The sequence below is a fragment of the Camelus bactrianus genome, chromosome 12, assembly GCF_048773025.1.
Source record: "Camelus bactrianus isolate YW-2024 breed Bactrian camel chromosome 12, ASM4877302v1, whole genome shotgun sequence".
Taxonomy (NCBI): Eukaryota; Metazoa; Chordata; class Mammalia; order Artiodactyla; family Camelidae; genus Camelus; species Camelus bactrianus.
The window spans coordinates 65,352,431-65,373,921 of record NC_133550.1 but is presented as its reverse complement, the minus strand read 5'-3'; the positions used below and the strand labels follow the sequence as shown (position 1 = coordinate 65,373,921).

At 52.5% G+C, this 21,491-nt stretch overlaps 1 protein-coding gene across 4 annotated transcripts in view; it reads left to right on the top strand.

The window, feature by feature from the left end:
* Positions 1 to 11,398: 11,398 nt before the first annotated feature.
* Positions 11,399 to 21,491, top strand: part of SCUBE1 (signal peptide, CUB domain and EGF like domain containing 1) — a 128,030-nt gene continuing 117,937 nt past the window's right edge. For 2 of the 4 annotated variants that reach the window (XM_074375656.1, XM_074375654.1), the window contains exons 1-2: positions 11,399 to 11,621; positions 15,258 to 15,389. In XM_074375656.1, the coding sequence (XP_074231757.1) occupies positions 11,534 to 11,621; positions 15,258 to 15,389 (220 nt within the window). In that variant the 5' untranslated portion in view covers positions 11,399 to 11,533. The remainder of the gene's footprint in view (positions 11,622 to 15,257; positions 15,390 to 21,491) is intronic. The other 2 variants (XM_074375657.1, XM_074375655.1) reach the window with 1 other exon arrangement.

Sequence of the window (21,491 nt, the reverse complement as noted above, 5' to 3'; positions counted from 1 at the left end):
ACCCCCCCAGAATGCTCCTGTGTGTGCCCTCGCACTCAATCCCCCACCCTAGAGGTAAGGAAAGAGCATTCAAAATTTTGACAGATAAACACTGCTCCAGTTTACCTCCCACAACAGTGTCTGAGACCATCCATCTCCCAACAGTCTCTCCAGCACTGGGTGTCACTGATCCTTGTCTTTTTTGTCAATCCCATTGACCTAGTTGGCTCCTTTGATAGGACGGAAGCTAGAATTTTTTCTCCAGAAGCACTCTACCCTCTCTACCCTTTAGGAATCCCTCCTCTGTAAATTGCCTATTCATATCCTTTGCCCATTTACTCTAGTCTATTAAGAATTCATCCTCATGGCCACCAGGAAGCTTGGCATTGAGCCCCATCCCCACCTGCACCCCCCCCCCGCCACCTGCCACCCCGCAACACACACACACTCTGCTTCTCACTTCTAAACTCTACGTTGTTAGTTGAAGAATTTAAATGCCCTCCTTTGCTTCTGGGTACTTGCTTTCCTGGTATTTTTACCCTGAAGCATCTTGAACGTATCACTTAACCTCTTCCAGCCTGTTTTGCCATCTATAAAATGAGGATAGTCACCCCTTCCTGGCAAGGGTGCTTTGTGAATGGAGTGAGATTGTGAACAGCTGGCCCGTGTTAGAACTTAGTGAATGGGACCCACAGAAAGGGGGACTGACCTTAGCCTTCACTGAATTCTCCCAGCCCTTCCTCTGGCTTCAAAAGGGAGCCCCTGGAATCAGGTTTCCGTTGCCAAAGGCAAGGGAAGATTGGGGATCCGAGGCTCTGGGGTCCACAGAGATTAAGGGCCCCACAGTTTAATTGAAACTAGTTTTTTTCAAATCCCTGGGATCAAAAAGGGTCTAGGCTGTTTCTCAAAGAGTGTGCCAAAGAATCTTAAGAGGTGCTGCTTGATTAATATAAAGGAGGTGAGGGAATGTGACCAAATCCCTGTGGGGTACACTGGGCCAAGCAAACACCTGGGATGTCTCTGCTGCAGGAATTTCCAGAGCCTCTAATATGCCAATAGCTGGAACAACTCTCCAAAAGGATGGGGTGTATATAGAGTGAGGTGGTTCCCAATTGGATTTGACCCTGGTCTCTCAGAGAAAGCCACCTGCAGAGAAGACTCGCGGTGGAGGTGAAACAAATGCCTTAACAAATGCCACCCAGACCACAAGGATCTTTCTAGAACACAAATGTGCTTGCCTAGAGCCTTCCTATGGCCGCCAGCACCTCCAAGATAAAGTCATAGCGCCTGGGTAGCCAGATTGGCCTCCCTCTGTTCCACACCTTTGCCTCCAGGCCCACCAAACTATTTGCAGTTCCCTCTGCTTCCCAGGATGTTTTGCACCAGTCCCTCCACTTGGAATGCTCTTCATCCTCCAGCTACCTGTTGAACTCCTATGCATCCTAAAAAAACCCAACTTACCTGTTCTGTGAAAGTTTACCCTCTCACACACCCTCTCCCCACCCAGCCAGACCTGCTGAGTTAATGCCTCCCTCTTTTATCTTAAAACAGCACCTTGCACAGGCCTCAAATGTCTCTCTAGAAGTAATTATCTACTATTTCTATCCCCGACTAGATTCTAAGCTCCTACAGGGCAGCAGCTGTGCCCAGAATAGTGCTCAGCATATAGTGAGTGCTTTGCAAATGTTTGATGAATGCCTGAACACTTGTCACTCTAACAGAATGTCACCCAAACAAAAGCTCAGTGGTTTGATGACTTTTTTCTTACTGAGTTCTACGTAATCAATTATCCAGGACCAGAATCCCAAAGAGGAAGTTGAAGCCCAGTCATTGGTTTGGCAGGGAAGGCACTGCCAAAAATGCCACTGTCCCCTAAGCTAAAGTGAAGCGGCATCCTTCAGCAAGTCCTTCCTGGGTACACCATGGTGGCAGAGGACAGCATTACTTTCCCTATCCCCCATGCCCTTGGAGTGTGGCATTCTCCCTGCTCTTCTAGGCCTAGTGCCAATGCCACCTCCTCCAAGAAGCCCTCCTGGGGGCACACAACGTGTTCTCGGCAGAGGTTTCCTTTCTTCTTCCTTCTCTCCTAGTGCCGACATCTGCAGTCTGGCTCTGGCACCTCCTTTAGACACTCCCCAACCTCCTGTAGCCTGCAGCTTAGTGGGCACATCAAGCCAGGCACCCAAATCACCCCACCTCGGGCGGACACATTACCCACCAACCTCACTCCTGGGAACCTGAAGCTTGACTCAGGGACAGAGACTCATTGGAGCTGATTCATCGTGTACTCGGAGAGCAAGACCCCAGCTCCTGCTACTTGAATCCCTAAGCCACATTGGTCCTGTTTCTTCTGAGGACTGTGTTTTAGTTGTCCTTTCTTGTTTTCAGTACAACACCCACCTCCTTCCAATAGCTCTTGTGTGGTTTAAGTTATTCAGAGTCACATTCTTTCACAACCAAGCTCCTCATCCTGCCCAGGCTGGCACTCCCTACACTTTTCTTTACATGTGCATCTTGGCGCTTCCTCTATCCTGTCTAAAATTTATATCAGTATTTATTGAGTGCCAGCTGTATGCCAACAAACCATGCTAAGAACTTTACATGTCTTCTTATCTCTCCCTCTCTGAGCACGTATGATGAGAGCTTCTCATTGTCATTGTACACATGGGGAAGCTGAAGCTCAGAGAGGCTGAGGAACTTCCCTGAGGACACCCAGCTGGTTACACAGTTGTGTCCACTCAAGCCTAAAACCAATTCACGTGGTCAGTTGCAGGAGACTTGCAGTATAGCAAAAAGGAACAAAGGTAACTTTGAGAGGCAGGGCCCCCTGGCCAGAATCTCAAACACTTCCTGCAAAATGTATGTGCCGAGCCTCCCTCTCTAGTGAGACCTCATCACAGGCAGGGGCCAGGCCTCTTCCTGTGTCCCTAGTGTCCAGACAGGAAGTCACTGTTCAGTCAATTTCTTGCTAAAGGAAATGAATCCTCCTCCATCTCTTTTGGGCAATAACACAGCAACTAATAGTGTCTGTCCTTTCTCTAACAATTTAGGTGGGACCAACGCAACCTACAGCAATGGGTATTTAACTTTACCTTGACTCAGTTTCTCCATCTGCCCGTGATCTCAGCCGTTGACTGTGAGGATCCAATGAGGTGATGACTGTGAATGAGTCTGGGAAACCTAAACAGTCTGCACAAGTGTTCATTGTCAATGTCACCCTGGCCTGCCCTGTGAGGCTAGTTATCCAAGAGCATAGCTGACCTTGGGGCAGAGCAGGAGAGCGTGAGTCCCCTGGTCAAGCTCTCTTCGGCCAATCTCCTTCCCTCCCCCAACATTCCTGGGAGATAAGGGTGTCTGGGAAGAATGCCACAATGGTTCATTGTGCGTGGGAGCTGCGTCTGCCTGCAGCCTGGCGTGGGCGGCCTGGGGAGACCTGTATCATGATCATACAAGCTCTTCCTCCTTTGGGTTGGGGACATTCTTGGAGTGAACTACCGTAGGCCTAGGACCAGAGAAGGGCTGGAATCTTCCATTCAAATGGCAAACTGGGGCAAGTCCCCAGAAGGTGGGAAAGCCATGGGTGTCTGGGACAAGAGCCCTTGACTTCTTCCTGGATCCTGGGAGACCCTCCCTGGGATGTTGCTGACCAGCATCATCGCCTCCTGATTGTCTACTATTGCTGCCACTAATTAGTCTGGGAGGAAATATCTGAGCAAGGTTCACCCATGTTGTAACATATATCAGAATTTCATTCCCTTTTAAGGCTGAATGATATTCTATTCCGTGTATAGATCACATTTTGTTTATCTATTTACCTGTAAATGGATGTTTGTGTTTCCACCTTTTGACTATTGTGAATAATGCTGCTATCACATGGGTGTATTTTTATTGGTTCAAGTCCCTGATTTCAATTCTTTTGACTATACACCTAGAGGTGGAATTGCTGAATCATATTGTAATTCTCTGTTTAATTTTTTGAGAAACTGCCGTACTGTTTTCCAAAGTTGCTGCATCATTGAAGGAAACTTGACAAACGCACACAAGTGGGTAATTTCCACCACAATCCAGGGAAGAACATCTACAACACTCCCAAAATTTCCACTTGCCCTTCCTGTCAATTGCCCCATCCCCATAACTCAGGCAATCACTGGTCTGATGTCTTCGACGATGGACTGATTTTGCCTGTCCTAAAACTTTACAGGGATGGAATCACACACAATGATGTACTCTTTTGTCTGGCTTCTTTTGTTCAGCATTCTTTTCAAGTTTTACTCAACACGTACACAACCTGTTTTCTCTCATCTCATTCAAATTCATAATAAGCATTCAATCTTCTTTGAGAATTGATTTTTAATTAGCTATGTATTCCCTTGCATAAGTTCAACATATATTTTTAACCAGCCTAAGCTGACCCTCATTTCTGGCCGTTATAAACAACACTGAGTGGAACAGCATCCTGCCTAAATCTTTCCTTATGTCTCTGATCACTGCTTTGAAATAAATCTGTGGAGGTGGAGTAACTGGTGGAAGGGATCGAGTTTTTGTCTCTTTCTATCTAATGCCACTCTCCCATCCCTGTCCCCATCCCAACCTGACAGGTGGCTTCTTTTGATATTCAGGTCCTGACACAAGTACCAGCTCCCCACGACCTTGGCTGACTGCCCCCACCTTCATGGTTCCCCACCCCACCATCAGCTGATCCCGCCACCCTGTGTTAGTTTTCTGCATAGCCCTTTTCACCACCTTAGGCTTTTCTTGTTTCTTGTCAGTCTCCCTCAAATGGACTGTGAGCTCCCTGAGGGCAGGGAATGTCCGACCTACTCACTGATGTACCCTTAACACTTAGAACAGAGTCTGGCATGAGGCAGGTGCTCGGTAAACATCCTTGGAATGAATGAACTACCTGACTGCCATGGTGTCAATGCCCTGTGCCCAGCACTTTCCATGAGAGTCTTACACCTACTCTGTGTGGTAGGCACTATTAGCTCCATTTTATGGGTGAAGATACTGAGTCACAGAGAGGTGCAGTGGCTTGCCGAAGGTCACACAGCAAGTACATAGCTGAGCGTAGATTCAGGTCCAGCCTGTTATTTCCCTCCACTCCATCATGGGACATCTAAGACTCCAGGAAAGAGGGAGGAGCAAAGAAGACTGGACAAGGAGTCAAGAGTCCACAGCTCCTTCTCATCCTGACTCTGATTGCCTGGGTGACCAAGGGCAATACTTCTCATTCATTCATTCATTCATTCATTCACTGGTGCCTGGCTCTGCTTTATGACCTTGGGCAAGTTGCCTAACCTCTCTGTATTGCATTCCACAGCCATAAATGAGGGCAACAGCACCTACCCCATGGGGTGATTGTGAGATTTCATGAAATAATATATGCAGCATTTACTTGGCAAGAATGTATTTTGGCTCAGCCACTATGGAAAATACTATGGAGATTCCTTAAAAAACTAAAAATGGAGTTACCATATGATCCAGCAATCCCAATCCTGAGCATGTATCTGGAGAAAACTTTAATTCAAAATGATATATACACCCCAGTGTTCACAGCAGCACTATTGCAACAGCCAGGACATAGAAGCAACGTAAATGTCCATCGACAGATGAATGGTTAAAGAGGATATAGTATACATACACAATGGAATACTACTCAGCCATTAAAAAGAATGAAATAATGCTATTTGCAGCAACATGGATGGACCTAGAGATTTATCATATTAAGTGAAGTAAGTCAGACAGAGAAAGGCAAATATCATATGATATCCCTTCTATGTGGAAGCTAAAAAAATGACACAAATGAACTTATTTACAAAACAGAAACAATCACAGACATAGAAAACAAACTTCTGGTTACTGGGAGGAAGGGAGATGGGGAGGGATAAATTGAAGTTTGGGATTTGCAGATACTAACTACTATACACAAAATAGATAAACAATGAGGTCCTACTGTACAGCACAGGGAACTATATTCAATATCTTGTAGTAACCTATAATGGAAAAGAATATGAAAAAGAATATATATATGTATAACTGAATCACTGTGCTGTGACACATACATCACACCAGAAACTAACACAATGTTGCAAATCAACTACACTTCAATAAAATATGTTTTAAAATATATGTAGTATTTAGAACAAGACCTGGCACCTGTATTTGTAAATGGTGTCATATCATGGAGACATCCCCCAATCCTGCACACTGATTAAGCAGGACTACTTTGGCTAGAGAGACAGAAACCAGCATAAATGTCTTAAGAGCAGAAAGAATGACTCATCCAGGGCGTCAAACACTGTCTGGTCCCTCCTTCCCCAGCCCCAACTCTCTCTCTCTCTCTTCTTTTTCCCTCCCCATCTCTTCCCTTTGCTTCCCTCTGATTGGTGGATCCATTCTCTCAGGCCAGCTCTCCATCCCATGGGAGAACCACAGTGACAGGCAGCTCTGACATCCACCCTTGCTGCTCTATGCCCATATGCACTCCCCACCAGCCCCACTTAGAGAATCCCAGGGAAGAGATCTGATTGGCTTGATTTACTCCATGTCCTTGCCTGAACCAATTTTACAGCCAGTGGCATGAAATACAGTGAATGGCCCAGCCAGAGCCACCTGTTTACCACTGAGGCCTTGGGTTGAGGTCTAGAAGGGACACGTGGTGGTCAAGAAGTCTAACTAACCTGCACACCCCAACATCTTGACCTGAGTGAGAGACAGATCTACTAACCGATGAGTTTCAGATTTCAAACCTGAACCAGGGTCAGGTTTGGTGGGGGATCGTGTAGGACAAAGGGCCCCAAGTCACCATTCTGGGCACCTGAGGATGGCAGTCCAGCTGGCCGGCCCAGCTTCCTCTGGGGGCACAGAGGATGGAGGTGGCCAGGAGAAAGTGGGCAGCTGGATGCAATCATCAAGGCCCTGAGCAGGGTGTGAGCTGTAAGGACAGGGTACCTTGAGTCTGGGTCTGCCAGGCACACGGCTTGGGGAAGGGCATCATGAGACGAGGGAATGGAGCGAGCTGTGCTCAGAGGTGTGAACCAGCAGAGTGGAGGGCAAGCAGGACTTTACCAGGCAGAGGGTGGACCCATGTACCAGGGCCCTGAGTGGATCTTGTCCTTTAGGCAGCAAGGAGCAGGGAGATCAGGTCAGCCTTTGAGCACCGACTCCAGCTACCCTTATGCATATGGGTTTGAGCCTCTGTGGGGTCATTCAAGTGAGAGCTGGTGGCCCAGGAGATGGAGAGGAGAGGGTTTATGACATCCACAGGGCTTGGTGTGTAGGGTGGGGAGAGGGGAGAGGTGCCAGCCCTGAGGCTGGGAGGCCTGGGAGGCCTGGGAGGAGCAGGCTTAGGCAAGAGTGGCTGACAGCCCACTTGGCAAGTTTCAGGTGCCGTGGACACATTCAAGAGGCAGCAGATCTGTGGGGCTGGGCCGAGGTTTCCCTCCCTGTGAAACGAGGTGAGCGGGCTGGGCTGTCTCCAGGACTCGTTCGCAGCTTTGCCTGTGGACGCATCTACGGCCTTGCAGCCTAGTCAGTCCCATAACTACGCCCCAGAGGGGATGGTTGGGGCATGTGTGTGTGTCATGTCACCCCCACTTCCCACTTCTACACAACCCCACCCAGGACCCTAGAGTGAAGTATCACCATCCTAGATGAGGGAATTTTTTTGGACATGTTAGAAAGATGGGAGAACATAAAACTGGGTAGTACCTGAAATCAACCACATGAATTGTGAACTGTTAGAATCTGGCTGCTTTTCTCAATAGTGAAACCAAAAGAGTAAAACCTATCCCATTACAGTGAGGAGCGCCCTAATGCCTTTTGACCTTGTGAGTGAATTTTATGAACAGGTAATGGTTTAGAGCGCATCTTTGGAAGTCACACGGCCCTGGGTTCGGATCCCGCATCTGCCGTTTGCTAGCTCTGTGGTCCTGGGCAAGCGGCCTGAGTCTTCATCTTTTCAGGTGTGAAGTAGAGGTGGTAGCAGTTTCTACCTCTCAGGATAGATGGTGGAACCCACAGGCTATCTGAGCACGGTGCTGGGCACACGAACACTCCATACAGGGTACCTATGTCATACGCGGGGAAGGAGGCAGCCCACAGGGCAGAATACCCCGAATGCTGACTCTCAGGCGAGTCATATCAGAGCAGCATGGAACGTGAGCTAGAGATGCACAGAGCTCCTGGGGACTGAGACCCTCATTTGACAAGCGGGGTTCAAGTGATTGCAAAAAAAAAATAGCCTCGGAGGTCTAAAGAAGTGTGCAAAAATGAAGCAGAGTTATTATAAAAGTTCACTTTTAATAAGGGAGGATGACAAAAGCCTCTAAAGTCATCCAGATTGAGGCTTAACCTCCCTGTAATGACATTTTATGCTTGCAGGGAACTTTATTTTCTCAAAGAACTTTCCCAACTGTTATTAATCAAGAGAATTCTTCCTGAGGGGAATTTTTTTTAAAAGTTAAGGTATGCTTATGCTGAGAACAGGGGGTCAGCAGGCTGGAGTCAGGGCGGCAGAGGCTGCGTGTCTGGAAGGAAGAGCCGCCCTCCCCCTCTCCACTCCCCTTCGCTGCTCCTCAGATCTCCACGAGGTGTCACCAGAGGGAGCCAAAGGGCCCCGGAGGACAGCGGTCCTGCTGGCCAGCCCAGCTTCCCCATGGGGCATGGAGGGTGGAGGCAGCCAGGAGAGGGTGGGCGGCTGGATTCACTCCCCAAGGTCCCATCTGGAGCTGATTCCAGACTTGGATCAGCTGTGAGCCCCACCTTTGGGAATCCCCAGTCTGGGAGGAGAGAGACGTGAGACCCAGGGTGAGCTGGACACTGATGGGAAAGCCCCGGGGTCTGTAGGAGCCCAAAGGAGGCCCTACACCCTGCTTGGGGGCAGGGGTGGAGGGGGTGGGCAGAAAAGGAGGGGTGAGCCTTGTGAAGAAGGGCAATGAGGGTGCTCCTGGCCTTGCAGGAGGTGTGGAAACAGGATGCCTGTGGGCCCTCCTGGCCAGTGGTTTGGTGAGGATAGGTTCACTGGGAAGGGCAAAGGGGCCTTGTTGGCCTCACCAAGTGTTCCTGGATTGTTTGGAAGGTGACAGGGAGCCAACAGATGTCCCTCCCAAAGTGACTGTCCGATTCGTGCCTGGGCCTCTACTCACCCAACTGTTTCCAGAGGCTGCAAGACACCCCTTGCCGGAGTCCAGGCATCCAGGTGCTCACCCCTCCTGCCCCTCCCAGCGGCACAGACACCAGTCTCTGTGAGCAGCTCTCCACCTGTCACCGCCACACACGTGCAACGCTTTACAGTTTGCCAGGTGCTCCAAGAACATCCACTCCTCGGTCCCCCCCTTCTCCCGTGGGGCCTTGCGCGTTGTCTCATCCATCTCAGAAATCTCCTCTCATACTTGGTTCCGAACTCTAGGTCACGTGCTCCGGGGCAGAAGTGACTGCCTCTTTCTCTGCCACCTTCTTGGGGAAGGTATTCACGGAGGGATGATGAGTGTCTCTCCACCTCCCTTCTCCCAGCTCCCTGGCTCCTCTGCACAGACCATGATCGCCTTCTGGAAGGAAGCACTTGTTCTCTGCACACCTCAGAGGGGCAGCCGCCGACTAGAACTCAATCTGAGTGAGAGCTGTCTCGGGGTTCCGGGAGTCACAGTCTAACAGGCCACCACCCTGCTTCCATTCCCTCCTTGATTTGGGGAAACAGTCTGGAAGAAAATGCCCTCCTACCATTAAACTTGGGGGGGGCTGGCCAGGGGTGGGGGCCTCTGATGCACAGACACATTAAAGAGTGCTGTTTCTAGTCGGCTAGAGCCCCCTGAAAGGGCCCATCTCCCCAAAGTCACATTTCTTGCACAAGAGCATTTGTGGTTCCCAGGGAGATTTCTCTCCCGGAAACCCAAAGCCACACCATGAGGAGGGCAAAAATAAAGCTTGATAATGGGGTCTTCCAAATTAAGCCACCTGCCAGGATCAACCATGGAGGAGGAGATGTCTGGAGTAATGGGAGTAAGGCTGGCCCTCCCTGGTCCCCTCCATGTGGGAGACCCCTTGCCTCAGGCACCAGGCCAGTGCCACAAGCTGCTTGTGACACGAAGTCAGATTGGGAGCAAGGGTGGCTGGACACCTACAGAAGGTAGTGCGAGTGTGTGTGGTCATGTGTCTGTGTGTGAGAGGCTGTGTGTTTGAAGTGTGTGCGTATGTGTGAGGATGTGTGTCTGTGAGGATGTGTGTGAGTGTGAGTGTGACTGTGTGTGAGAGCCTGTGTCCGTTCGCCTGAGGGTGTGTGTTGGAGGGCAGGGAAAGGGGTTGGAGAGGAAAGTTGGGTGTGGACCGGTACAAGCAGAGTGGACAAAAAGAGGAAAGTCTTGTCTTTGAGGCAGGCCTGGAGAGCAGGAGAAGAAAAAAGGAGCTCTTATTGGTGGTTGTCAAGGAGATGGGCCTTGGGGTTTGCTGAACTTTCTTCCCTTAAAGCGAGCGTCCTGCCTGGGGCTGAGAAGGTCTATTTGTTTCCAGGCGCACCTCCCGGCCCGGGTCTCAGGTCCAGGCCCCAAAGAAGTCAGGTGTAGACTACAGGTCAGGCCAGAGCAATTCTTGGGCTGAATGGTCCGATGATTGCTGCCCCTGCCCCCAAGCCCACAACCCCTCCGGGAACTGGCCCTGGGGAGGCCACAGGCCTCGCATCCTGGGGGGCATCAAACTTTCCTGGATAAGAGGTCAGCCAGAAGGTGGGCTGCGCTGGCTGGACTGACCGCAAAAACCGCCCCTTCCAGATGATGGGGGTCCTGTGCCTGTCCTATGACAAGCACACTTATGGGCCATTGTCCTTTGAGGAGTGGTAAAAAGCTCTTTTGTTTTTAACGTAGAATTTTGAATGATTTTGTTCCTGCCTGGCTTCGCCCCTGCATTGCCAGTGCTTGGCACACAGTAGGTGCTCAGTGAAGAGTTACCAAATGGGTGAATGTACAATTCTGCTTTGAGCGTTTGCGTTTCTTTCACTACAAATGGATGCTGCTGGGCCTTTCTCTACCTCCAAGGGCCGGTTGGCCGGCCCTCTTCCTCTCCCTTGAGTGTGTGTGTTGGAGCGGAGTATGTGTGCTGGTGGGGTGCTGCTCCCAGAGGTGTGGCCACCCTTGACGACCGGCGCTAGTGGGAGGAGGTGGGGAGCCAGGGACAGCGGGAGGGAGCAGCCTCCGGAGCCAGCTCCAGCCTGGCCTAGACGGTGCACCCCGCGGCCGCGCGAGCCGGCCCCTACCCCCCACCTGCCGCCAGCCCCGAGGGGAGGGGGCGCCCCCGGACCCCCGCTCCCGCCCCTCCCCCCCGCAGGCCGGCCGCCGGCGCCCATTGGCCGGTCGCGGGCGGAGCTCCGCCCCCGGAGGCAGCGGGCCAATGAGCGCGCGGCTGTCAGCTCGTCAGCCGCGCCGGCTTGGTGGCTGGGGAGCCCGAGCGGTGGCCGCGGAGCCAGCAGCTAGGAGCGCTCGCCCAGCGGCCGGTCGGTGGGGTCCTCGCGCCCCGCACGCCCGCACGCCCGGCCCGGCCCGGCCCGGCCCGGCCCGCAGCGAGCATGGGCACGGCGGCCGTGCGCTGGCACTTGTGTGTGCTGCTCGCCCTGGGCGCGCGCGGGCGGCTGGCGGGGGGCAGCGGGCTCCCAGGTAAGCCCCGACCCGGTGGGCGGCGGGCGGCGGGCGGCAGCGGCAGGGTCCCGGGGTGGGGGGGGCGCAGCCCCGCGCCGTCTGGAGGGCCTCAGCCCGCGCGGCCCTGCGCCCCGCCCCACCTCTTTGCAAAGTAACTTCTGGGGCCCGCGCAGGGCGCCCCCACCCCGCAGCCCTGGCGGCCCGGGGCTCCCCGAGCCCCGCGGGGCCGTAGCAGGGGCGGGGTGGGCTGAGGCCCCGGGTGAAGGGGAGCGTGAGGGCGCGAGGAAGAAAGAAGGCGCGACGGCGTGCCAGAGGGCATCCCCCACCCCCTGCCGACCTGGCGAGAGGGTGGAGACCCTTGAGCCGACGGGCGCTCCCCCAGGGAAAAAGGGAGCACCGGCGGAAGGAGGCTCAAAGGGGAGACCCAGAAGAGGTGAGCAAGGGGGAAAAGGACAGGGATAGAAAGAGAAGAGGGAGGTGGTAGATGGAGAGACAGATGGACAGAAAAGGAGGCACACAAAAGGACACAGGGAAAAACCCAGAGAAAGACAGACTGGAAGAGTACAGACCAGAAAGACTGAAGAGGGAAAGGAGGGAACCCAAGGGAGTAAGAAGGAGGCAGATAAGCTGCAGGAAGGGAAAAGATCAAAAGGGGGAGATGTGAGGGCAGGACTAAGGAAGGGAAAAGGAGAAGAGGGGAGGTACAGGCAGGGGGACACCAGAGAAAGAGATGGGAGGACTGAGGAGGAGGAGGGAGGGAGACAGACGGAGGGAAAGAGAGAAGGATGGAGATGGCTGGAAAGCCGTGGGCAGATTGACAGATAGGAGGGGGAGGACTGACCGACAGACACAGGCGAAAGGAAATGGATAGGAACCAGAGGAAGGGGAGACCAAACATGGGACATCGTGAAGGGGCAGGAGAGAGAGGCCAGAGACTGGAGGAGGGAACAGGCATCGAGCATCAGGCATGGTTGGGGCAGGCAGCAGAGGCGAGGTGGGGGTGCCCCATGGATCTCACAGAGACTCCTGGCACTCCACCCCGGCTTCGCCTCCTGCTCTCTTGGTTGTCCGGAAGGGGCTCTTCCACAAAGCTGAAGACACATGCTCTCCTCCCACGTCCCTTGGAAGAGCTTCCTCCCTTTCTGTCCTTGGTGGGGAGAGACCCTGCTATGTTCTCCCTGGCTGCTGTGCAGGGCTCCCTGAGGTCTGTGTTTGGCAGCAGGAAGTCTATTTCTGGGAGTCACACCCTGAGTGAGGATGCCGGGCCATTTAAACTATTCCACAGTTGGAGCTGAGCTGTTTTTCAGGTGGCCACCAGGGAAGCTGTCCCTACTGCCACACCCCCACGTGTCTGTGGGTGTCTCTTCTGGGCTTTGAGGTCCTTCACCCCCGTTTGTCTGTTCCTTATGTGCCTGTCTCCCCTTCTCTGTCTCTCCTCTGTGTCTGTCTGCACTCCCTGTCCCCACCACATGGAAGCCGTGTGCTGTGAAACAAACTAATGTCAAAGCAACCACCTATTGGGAGGGCTGGGCTGGCTCCCCCGGGGAAAGAGTCCCCAGCCAGGCCATAAGTGTGGCCAGGGAACCTGCAGGAGCCCATGCCCCATGTTTCCTCTCCCTCTCTCCTTGAACTTGCCTGCCCTCTTCCCAGCCCCCACCTAAAGATAGGTTTAAAAGGTGTGTTGGGAGGTGCCTCCACTGCCCCTTGGCTACCATCCATCCATTTCCATCCCTACCTAGGTATGAGATTGGGGGTAGGGGGCGCTCCAGAGCCCCAGTCAGTTTCCCTCCCTCCTTCCTGTGCACTGACGCTTGGGTAGTGGGAGAGCTGTATCTGTGCCGCAGCCCATTGCCCCTGCTGGTCCTGCCTCAAAAGTGGCCCCAGTCCTCTCCCCTGGAAAGTGCAGACTGGCCCTCTCTGGTCTCTGGCCTCTGGCCCTTGAGGCTGTGCCACTCCTCTCCTGAGTCCCTCTGTGGTCACTTCTCCAGAAGGAGATGTTCTGCTGGCCCCTGGCCATCTAATGGCTGGCTCTGGTTTCCTACACTCACTGCCTCCTGGCCGCTGTTCCACCTTCCTTTGGGCAGCTGTAGAGGATGGGCTGCTGACCTGAGCAGATACAACCACCTGCTCTGTGTGTGTGTGTGTGTGTGTGTGTGTGTGTGTGTGTATGTCTCTGTGTGTGTGCACGCGCGCGTGCATGCATGGAGGTGATTCTGTTGTGTTTCTTTTTGCTGCCATTCATCCTTTAGGGGCAGGCTGCAGCCTTGGGGACTAGGGCAACAGAGGAAGAGTCCTCGGGATGGTGGGGAGTGGTTCTCTTAGAGAAGCACCCCCATGCAGATTTAGAACCTGGAAGCCAGCCAGAAGAGTAATTCAGGGTAGACATTCTTGATGGCCAGACAGGCTACAGTGAGGCTGGAGGCAGGAAGAGAGGAGACATTCCAGGACTTCCCCAGCCTGGCCTCTGGGTTACTGCACTCAGGGTTCCCTATGCTGCCCTTCTGGGTCCTTATGTCTGTCTGCCATCCATTGGTACTTTATGCAAAGCTGCCTGGAAAGTAACATGGCATGTAGAAAAGCTCTGGACCTGCTTATCCTGGGTCAGAGGAGTCCAGTCTCTGCCCCCAATGAGCTACTGACTTTCAACAGACTTCTCTGGGCCTCTGTTTCCTCATTTGTAACCTGAGGAATTAACCTAGATTACAGCTAAGGTTCTTCTGTGCTCTGAGGGTCCTCCCCATGTCTGAGCTCTGTGTGTGTGTGTGTGTGTGCGTGTGTGTGTGTGTGTGTATGTGTGTGTGTGTGTGTATGTCTTGGGGTGTATATACAGATACATAGAATCTGTTTTACATTATTTGCCTGACAGATGTTCCAAATGCAGGTGTATATGCCCTTTGTGAGGGCAGGAGGCGGGGAGTTGTCAGGAGCCCTCACAACCTAAACTTCACTCGAGTTTGGAAGTCAGAATATGAGAACCAGGTTCAAACCTAGATTTCCGAGGTGGGGAGGAGAGGGGACAGGGAGGTCAGAACCACCCATGAACTAAGTTAGCCCCACTGAGTCCATTGCTGGGCCTCTCCAGTCTGGTGACGTGGAAGCTGGGGGAAGAATCCTTTCCTTCCATAGTCTAGGGGCTGGCTGGGGCCCAAGCTCCGATCTCCTACATGGGCCTGCTGGCTTAGCCTCTGCTCCCTGCTCCATGCCAGCCTCTGTTTCCCCAGCTGTAACCCAAAAGGGGTGGATTTAAAAATCCTCCGCGGAGCCTTCTGGCTCTACATTCTAGAATAAGGAGAGTAGGGAGGGTTGGAGCAATGCTTGTGGGGAGAGCATGACCACATGAGAGAGGCTTCTCGCTGTCTTCCTAAGCCTCCGTTTTCTCATCTTTTTAGTGGGAATAATAGCTCTACTTAATGGAATTATTGTGAAAAGAAATGAGACCAGCATTTTGGTAGCGCTGTGCCTGGCAGAGTAGTTGCCCCAGAGATGCCACCAGTCACTGCTCGTCACACCTAGGCATCATGTGACAGCTGTGACTGTTAATTCCCCCAGTGATCAGTGGGAGGGTGGGAGGCAGACGGAACTCCCTGCCCCTGCCCCGTGCTAGGGCTGCCTGCTTCCCAGGCCACACCTCACTCGCCGTTTCCCCCCCAACAGGGGCAGTCGACGTGGACGAGTGCTCGGAGGGCACAGATGACTGCCACATTGATGCCATCTGCCAGAACACGCCCAAGTCCTACAAATGCCTCTGCAAGCCAGGCTACAAGGGGGAAGGCAGGCAGTGTGAAGGTGAGCCCAGCCCGGCCCTCCTGCCAGACCCCAAGGCCGCCACCCACGGCCTTGGCCTTAGCCGCGGCAGACTCTGCGTCTCCAGGGCTCACCCCCATGAAGAACCACAGCACAGGCCTCTCTCAGCCTTGGGAGGGAGGCTGTGGGCTTCCCGGGAACCTGGCTACTTCTCTGGAGGGTGGTATTGAGAGGCCTGGGGTGTCTAACTCTCCCTGGATTTGAAACTTTTGGGGTTTTTAAAAAGAAATTGAGATGAAGCATTAATGATTTATTTGTCCATCTGTCCCTGACTGGATGTGTATGGGGTAAAAGGCTTGGGGTGACCCCCACAGTCCCTAATTTCAAATCCGAAATAACTCTATGTACCCTGTGTAGCTTCCCTGAGGGAGCGGCTCAGTGACAGCTACTTCTGTGAGGCTGGCTCAGGGCTCCTGTCTCAAGGATGAGAACTTGGGCCAAGACTGGTGGGTTTGTGCTGTCCGTCTCTCTGTCCAGCCTTCCTTCCCTGCACCTAGGGTGCTGCTTTGACTGTGTAGCCCTAGAAACCACCTCCCTGGCAGGCTGAGAGTCAGAGAGACAAGAGCAGCCTCGGCTGTCTTTGGAGCCAGGACTTTCCAAGCTGGGTGGAAACTTTGGGAGCATTTGTCCAGGAGAGTCTGTGTAGTCATTCTGCCTCCATGGGGCAGAGCCCAGCATCAGAGGGCTAGAAACAGCTCTCTCCATGACTGATAAGAATCAAGACCCAAATCTGTCCCCACTTCACAGATGGGGACAACTGAGGCTCAGTGTGGCGACGCATCTTCTGCAAGATCCCCATGTTTCACAGTGGCGTGGCCGGTACTCAACCGCAAGACTCCTAATTCCCACCCACGGCTCTCTAGCGTCTCCTTATCTTCTCCTTGAGCCCTGCCAGCTTACTTTTTCACAGTGTGAGATTTGTGTTAGAAAAATGACACAGGAGAACAAGGTGCAATGCTGTATAAGGCTTCACGGGAGCTCGGTTGTGTAGGACATGCAGCTCTGCCTCCGTGAGATGCTGACATTGTTGGGCGTCTCCTTAAAGCCAAGTGCTGGACAGATGACATTACCCTGGATCGTGCCTCCCTGGCCTTGCTAGGGGGAGAAGCCTGAGAGGGGAGCTGGTGCCTACTCACAGACCTCTGGAAGGAGGCCAGGCTGGAGGCAGATAGAGCCGGCCGTGAGCCAGAAGCCTGGTGGCACAGGCCGGGCCAGCTGCTGGCAGGTCCTGGACATTAGCTTGGGGGTTCCAGCTGACACATGTAAGGCTCTGTGCAACCGTTTTCTGACCTTCTGCTCTGCCCTCCAGGCCCAATGCTCTGGCAGGGGAAGGCCCAGGGTGACCCCCATCCCTGCTGATTTGAGCCACTGACGCAGCCTGTTCCTCCCCTTGCCCAGCTCCATAGGTGCCTTCCCACTGTCCCCTGCCCAGGAGACCCAGGCTTTGCGACCTCCTTGTTGCCCTGAAGTCCTTCAGAGTCTGGCTTTAGCTTTCCACTCTGCTTGAGCCCAGGTTGGGAGTCACACTCACTGGCTTCGGAGGCCTGATGGCCTCAGTACGACAATAAAAGAGGATAAGGCTTGTGAATGTGCTTCAGGAACTGCCAAGGGCCTCCCTGTCTCTCCAGCCCGGCTCAGCCTCATACAAACACCATGCTCACACACACTCACCAGGTCATTCTGTGCTTCTGAGACCCAGCTCAGGTTTGCCCCCTGCCTGGAGCTCCTTTCCCTCCCTTTGTGTCCTAATTCCTAATCATGCTTTAGATTTGCCTCTTCCAGGAAGCCTTCTCCAATACCACCACTTCCACACAATTATACACATGTGCGTGCATGTGTGTATATGTGTATACACACGCACGCACGCACACACACACACAGCTGCGTTAAGTACCTACCTTGCTCCCAGAAGCCCCTAGGCTGCTTTCCATCAGAGCACTCTGATTCTGGATTATAATTATGTGTCTTGCTCCCCCACTGAATTGTGAGCTCATTTATTGGAGGGTCTGCCATGTGCTCAGCCGTGGGGCCGCCACACTGAAGCTGTCAAACTCGGCCTCTGCCCGACTGGATCTCACAGCGAGTTCCTCAGTTACAGAGAGCGTTTCACGTTTGTGCCTGTGTCCGCAGCTCCTGGGGCAGAGCCTGGCACTAGCATGGGTGTGCAGGACATGTTTGTTCTGAGTTTGGCTCTCTTTTGCCCAGACTGGAGTTCACACAGGGTGAGCGGCCTCTGAGACACCTGTAGAAGAGTGTGAGGGCTGCATGGGAAGTGTGGCGCGCCGGGTCCGCGGGAGGGCCTGTTCTTGCCAGGGTGTCATTTCCACCCTGTCTAATGAGAGAGAAATGTAGGGATGGGAGCCCTGGGTTGCAGCCCACCTCAGTGTGAAAGTTTGGGTGGTCATTTGTCCTCCTGAGCTTCAGTGTCTCCTTTCATTAGATGGACCCCAAATACCCGCCACTACAGGCAGCCCTGATCGATGAAATGCAATATAGTGTACAGGGGGCCTGCCAGCCTCGGGGTCTGGCTCACACTCTATACGGTGCGTGCATAACACACAGAGGGTGGTGCCATTACCCGCACTGTCGTTGTCATCAGCACCTCTTCTCACTACCTCTCATAGTGGTTTTAGGCTCAGATGACACCATGGAGACCTTTGAACACTGCTCAGCACTACAGACCTCAGAGGTGATAGGGTGCAGCCTGGCCCCTCCCCTAAGGGAGCTTATAGTCCAATTGGGCTGCATGAACTGAGACTGCGCATCGGTAGAAATTCTTAACGAACAAGTGAGGCTCACACGGGTGGTAAGCGAGCTGTGCTGCCGCGTCAACGGCAGGGAGAATGGTCGTCAGGAACCGAGAGGAGGATGCTGTTTGGGCGCTCGCTCCGTAAACACTCCGAGTGCTGCTGTGGGTTCAGGGCACCTGAGTGGATGCTCTCCCCCTTGTGCTGAGGCTTTCTCATCCCTGGGGACCCACCTACGGTCATCACTCAGAACCACAGAGCCTGCTGGAGTGTTCGTCAGATTCCCCCTGGGTTCCCCAGAAGGACCATGCAGAGACTTCTGGAGTTTTTGAAATCTGGAGGGGCTGGCAGGCCCTGTGCACTGGTGACCTGGGGAGCTTGGAGAACACCCAGGTGTTCACTTCTTGGTTCACAGGGCGGGAAAGGGAGGCCTGAGAAGGCAGGGGCCTTGCCTGAGTTGGGACTAGGGCCTGAGTTTGGTGGGTCCACTGCTTCACAGTGCCTTTCTGCAAGCAGTTATTGCTGTCTGTGGCCCTCTGTTCTGAGACAAGGGAATGAATGGTCATATTCAGTTGAGCATAGTGGTTAAAGCCTGGACTTTGGAACAAGGCTGCTTGGGTTCAAATCCTGCCTGTGTAGCCTGGACAAGTTACTTGACCTCCATTTGTTCATCTGTAAAATAGAAATGACAATAGTCCTACCTCATTGAGATAGTGTGAGAATTAAATGAATTGATGCATATACGTCATTTGAACATAGCCTGGCACATAGGACACACTATATCCGCATTGGCTGCTGTTACTGTGAGGATGATGGTGGTGATGATGGTACTGACGGTGACGGTGACGTTGACAGTGACGCTGCTGATGATGACAGTGATAATGACGATGAGGATGAGGAGGTCAGTGGTGACCATCATGATGTTGATGGCGATGATCGCAACATTGTCCAATATGTGAAAAGGGGTCTGAAGCGTTGTCTTTTTCCCATAACTCCCAGGAACTAAAACAGCTGGGAAATGGGGTATTCTGGTTCATTGACTATTCAGATAAACCACATGCATATATCCATGTCCCCACAGACATACAGACATGTGTGCTGTTCACAGATGACCATTTACCAACCACGTGCAATAAAAAATACAAGTGACAGAAGGCTTTCCTTTGTTCTACTAAACCTACTCCAGGGATGGCAAATAGTATGCTGCCACCTTCTCCCACAGCAGACATCAAGAATCAACAACTGCACCCTCCAGACAGCCATAGTTACCTGGGATTAAACCTGTTTTCCCTCCCTGGGCCCCTTTTATCTGGAGGTCCTGAGCTTGTGTGGGATTTTGCAGAGTTTGGGGTTAGAGTTTTGGGGGAAATGAGTTACCTTGTTCCAGAGATCTGATAGTCTTTGCTGCTTACCATGGTAAACACAGAGGACAGATTCTCAGCAAAGCATGCCCAGAGACACGGCTTCTAGAGTGTCCCCAGTTCTCCACAGGAAGAAGTTACCTATGACACCCCCCCCCACCATGTGGGGCTGACGGAGCCCCTTACACCTTTAACTGTGTTGCCTGGAAACTCCTGCTGGTTGAGGAAAACCCTTTAGCAAACCCAGCACCTGAAGCAACCAGGAGGTCGGTCTCTAGCCAGGCCACTCGGATGAGAGGCAGCAGGACTAGACATCAACCCCAGTCAGCCACGGGGTCCCAGCAGCTGGCCAGGTCCCCAGCAGCCTGTCTGAACGCAGTGGGAGGAGTTCCCTAGCTGTGCGTTAGAGGGGGCTACAGAGACCCTCTCACACTTCCCCTCCTGCCATCAGCTCATCCTGAGCCAGGCCCTGGGAATGCAGGGGGCTGGCCTCCTGCTCGGCTTAGTCAGGCCTGTTTGTGCTCTTTCTGCCGAGGGGGCAGGTGGGGGGTGAAGAGGGGGCATTTTAAGCCCTGTAAATGCTTCAACTCATTTAACCTTAATTGCTTTGTTTTCATAGACATTTGCTAAGGAAAAGGACCAAATTATAGCTTGAATTGGGCCTTACTAATCTTAATTAAAAGCTCTTGTTTATAATCAAGACCAGGCCCCAAACGAGGAGCAAACCACCCTCAAATGGCTTGTTTAAATAACTAAGACCCTCTTGATAATCACTGTTTAGTCTGAACCAGCAGTGCACATCACCCCTTCTATGTGTCCTTAATTTTTTCGACCATTTATTCAAGTGGTTTATTCCAGTTGCAAGTTCCAACTGGGGCCTTTTCCAAGATGTTATAATTAAAACTCTTGGGGGAAATAACATTTTGTTTTGGCCACAGTATATCAAATATATTACTATTTTCCCTTTCTTGTGAAAAGGAAAAAAATGACAACCTTATGGGCATCAAAGATCACAAAATTAGCATGTATGTAATGAATGTAAATAGTCACTTCCTGAATTTCATATCCCCGGGGTCTACTTGTCAGTCACTGAAGTCAGGTAGATTACAGGGCATGCTATTAAGCATTTTAACAAAACTCCTGCTGACACACCCAATGATCCATTTAGTTCAACATCAGGAAAAAATCTTAAAACCAGTTGGCCTTCGGAGGGAATAATGTCTATGACCTTATTAAATCATTTTCATCATCATTATTGCACACTTTATTGAAACTCCAGATGAAATTCTGCTTTTGGGGAGGCCAAGAAAGGCAGTAGGAGGTGGGCTGGGAGGGGGGAGGAGGGGAAATTCTTCAGGTCTTAAAACGTGCAATTATGCATGCTAACGTGTGCCCTGCTGAGGATGAAGGCGCTTGCGTCCAGCAGACCAGAGGCAGGAAGAAATTGGGTGTGACTTAAACTTCCAAGTTGCTGTCAGCTAGCAATTAGGCAGCGTTGCTTACAACTGGTCTCAGATCTGCTGCAGAGTTTAGGCTTCTTGGAGCCCATGTCTGTTTCTGGAAACAAAAATTAAGAGCTCATACGGTTGGCGTCTAAGCATTGGAGGCAAGTTCACCTTCCTGAACCTCAGTTTGCCCGTGTGTAAAATGTGTCCACTGGACTAGATTCAGTTTAGCATCAAGAATGTTCACTGAGCACCTACTCTGTGCCAAGCTTGGTGCCCGGGCCAAGGCATGCTTTCCTGACCTCACTGGTGAGGGGAGAGACAGCCTGGGAGAGACACGATCATAACAGGATGTGGAAAGTACAGCCATAGAAATACAGACCAGACTCAGCGGGCATGAGGAAGAGAGAGCGTGTATCTCTACCCAGAGAGGGAGAAGTCTGGGAGGGCTCCCTGGAGAGGCATCATCCCGGCCAAGTTAGGAAAGCAGTGCAGGTCTCTTCCAGCTCTGAGGGCCCATGGAACCATCTG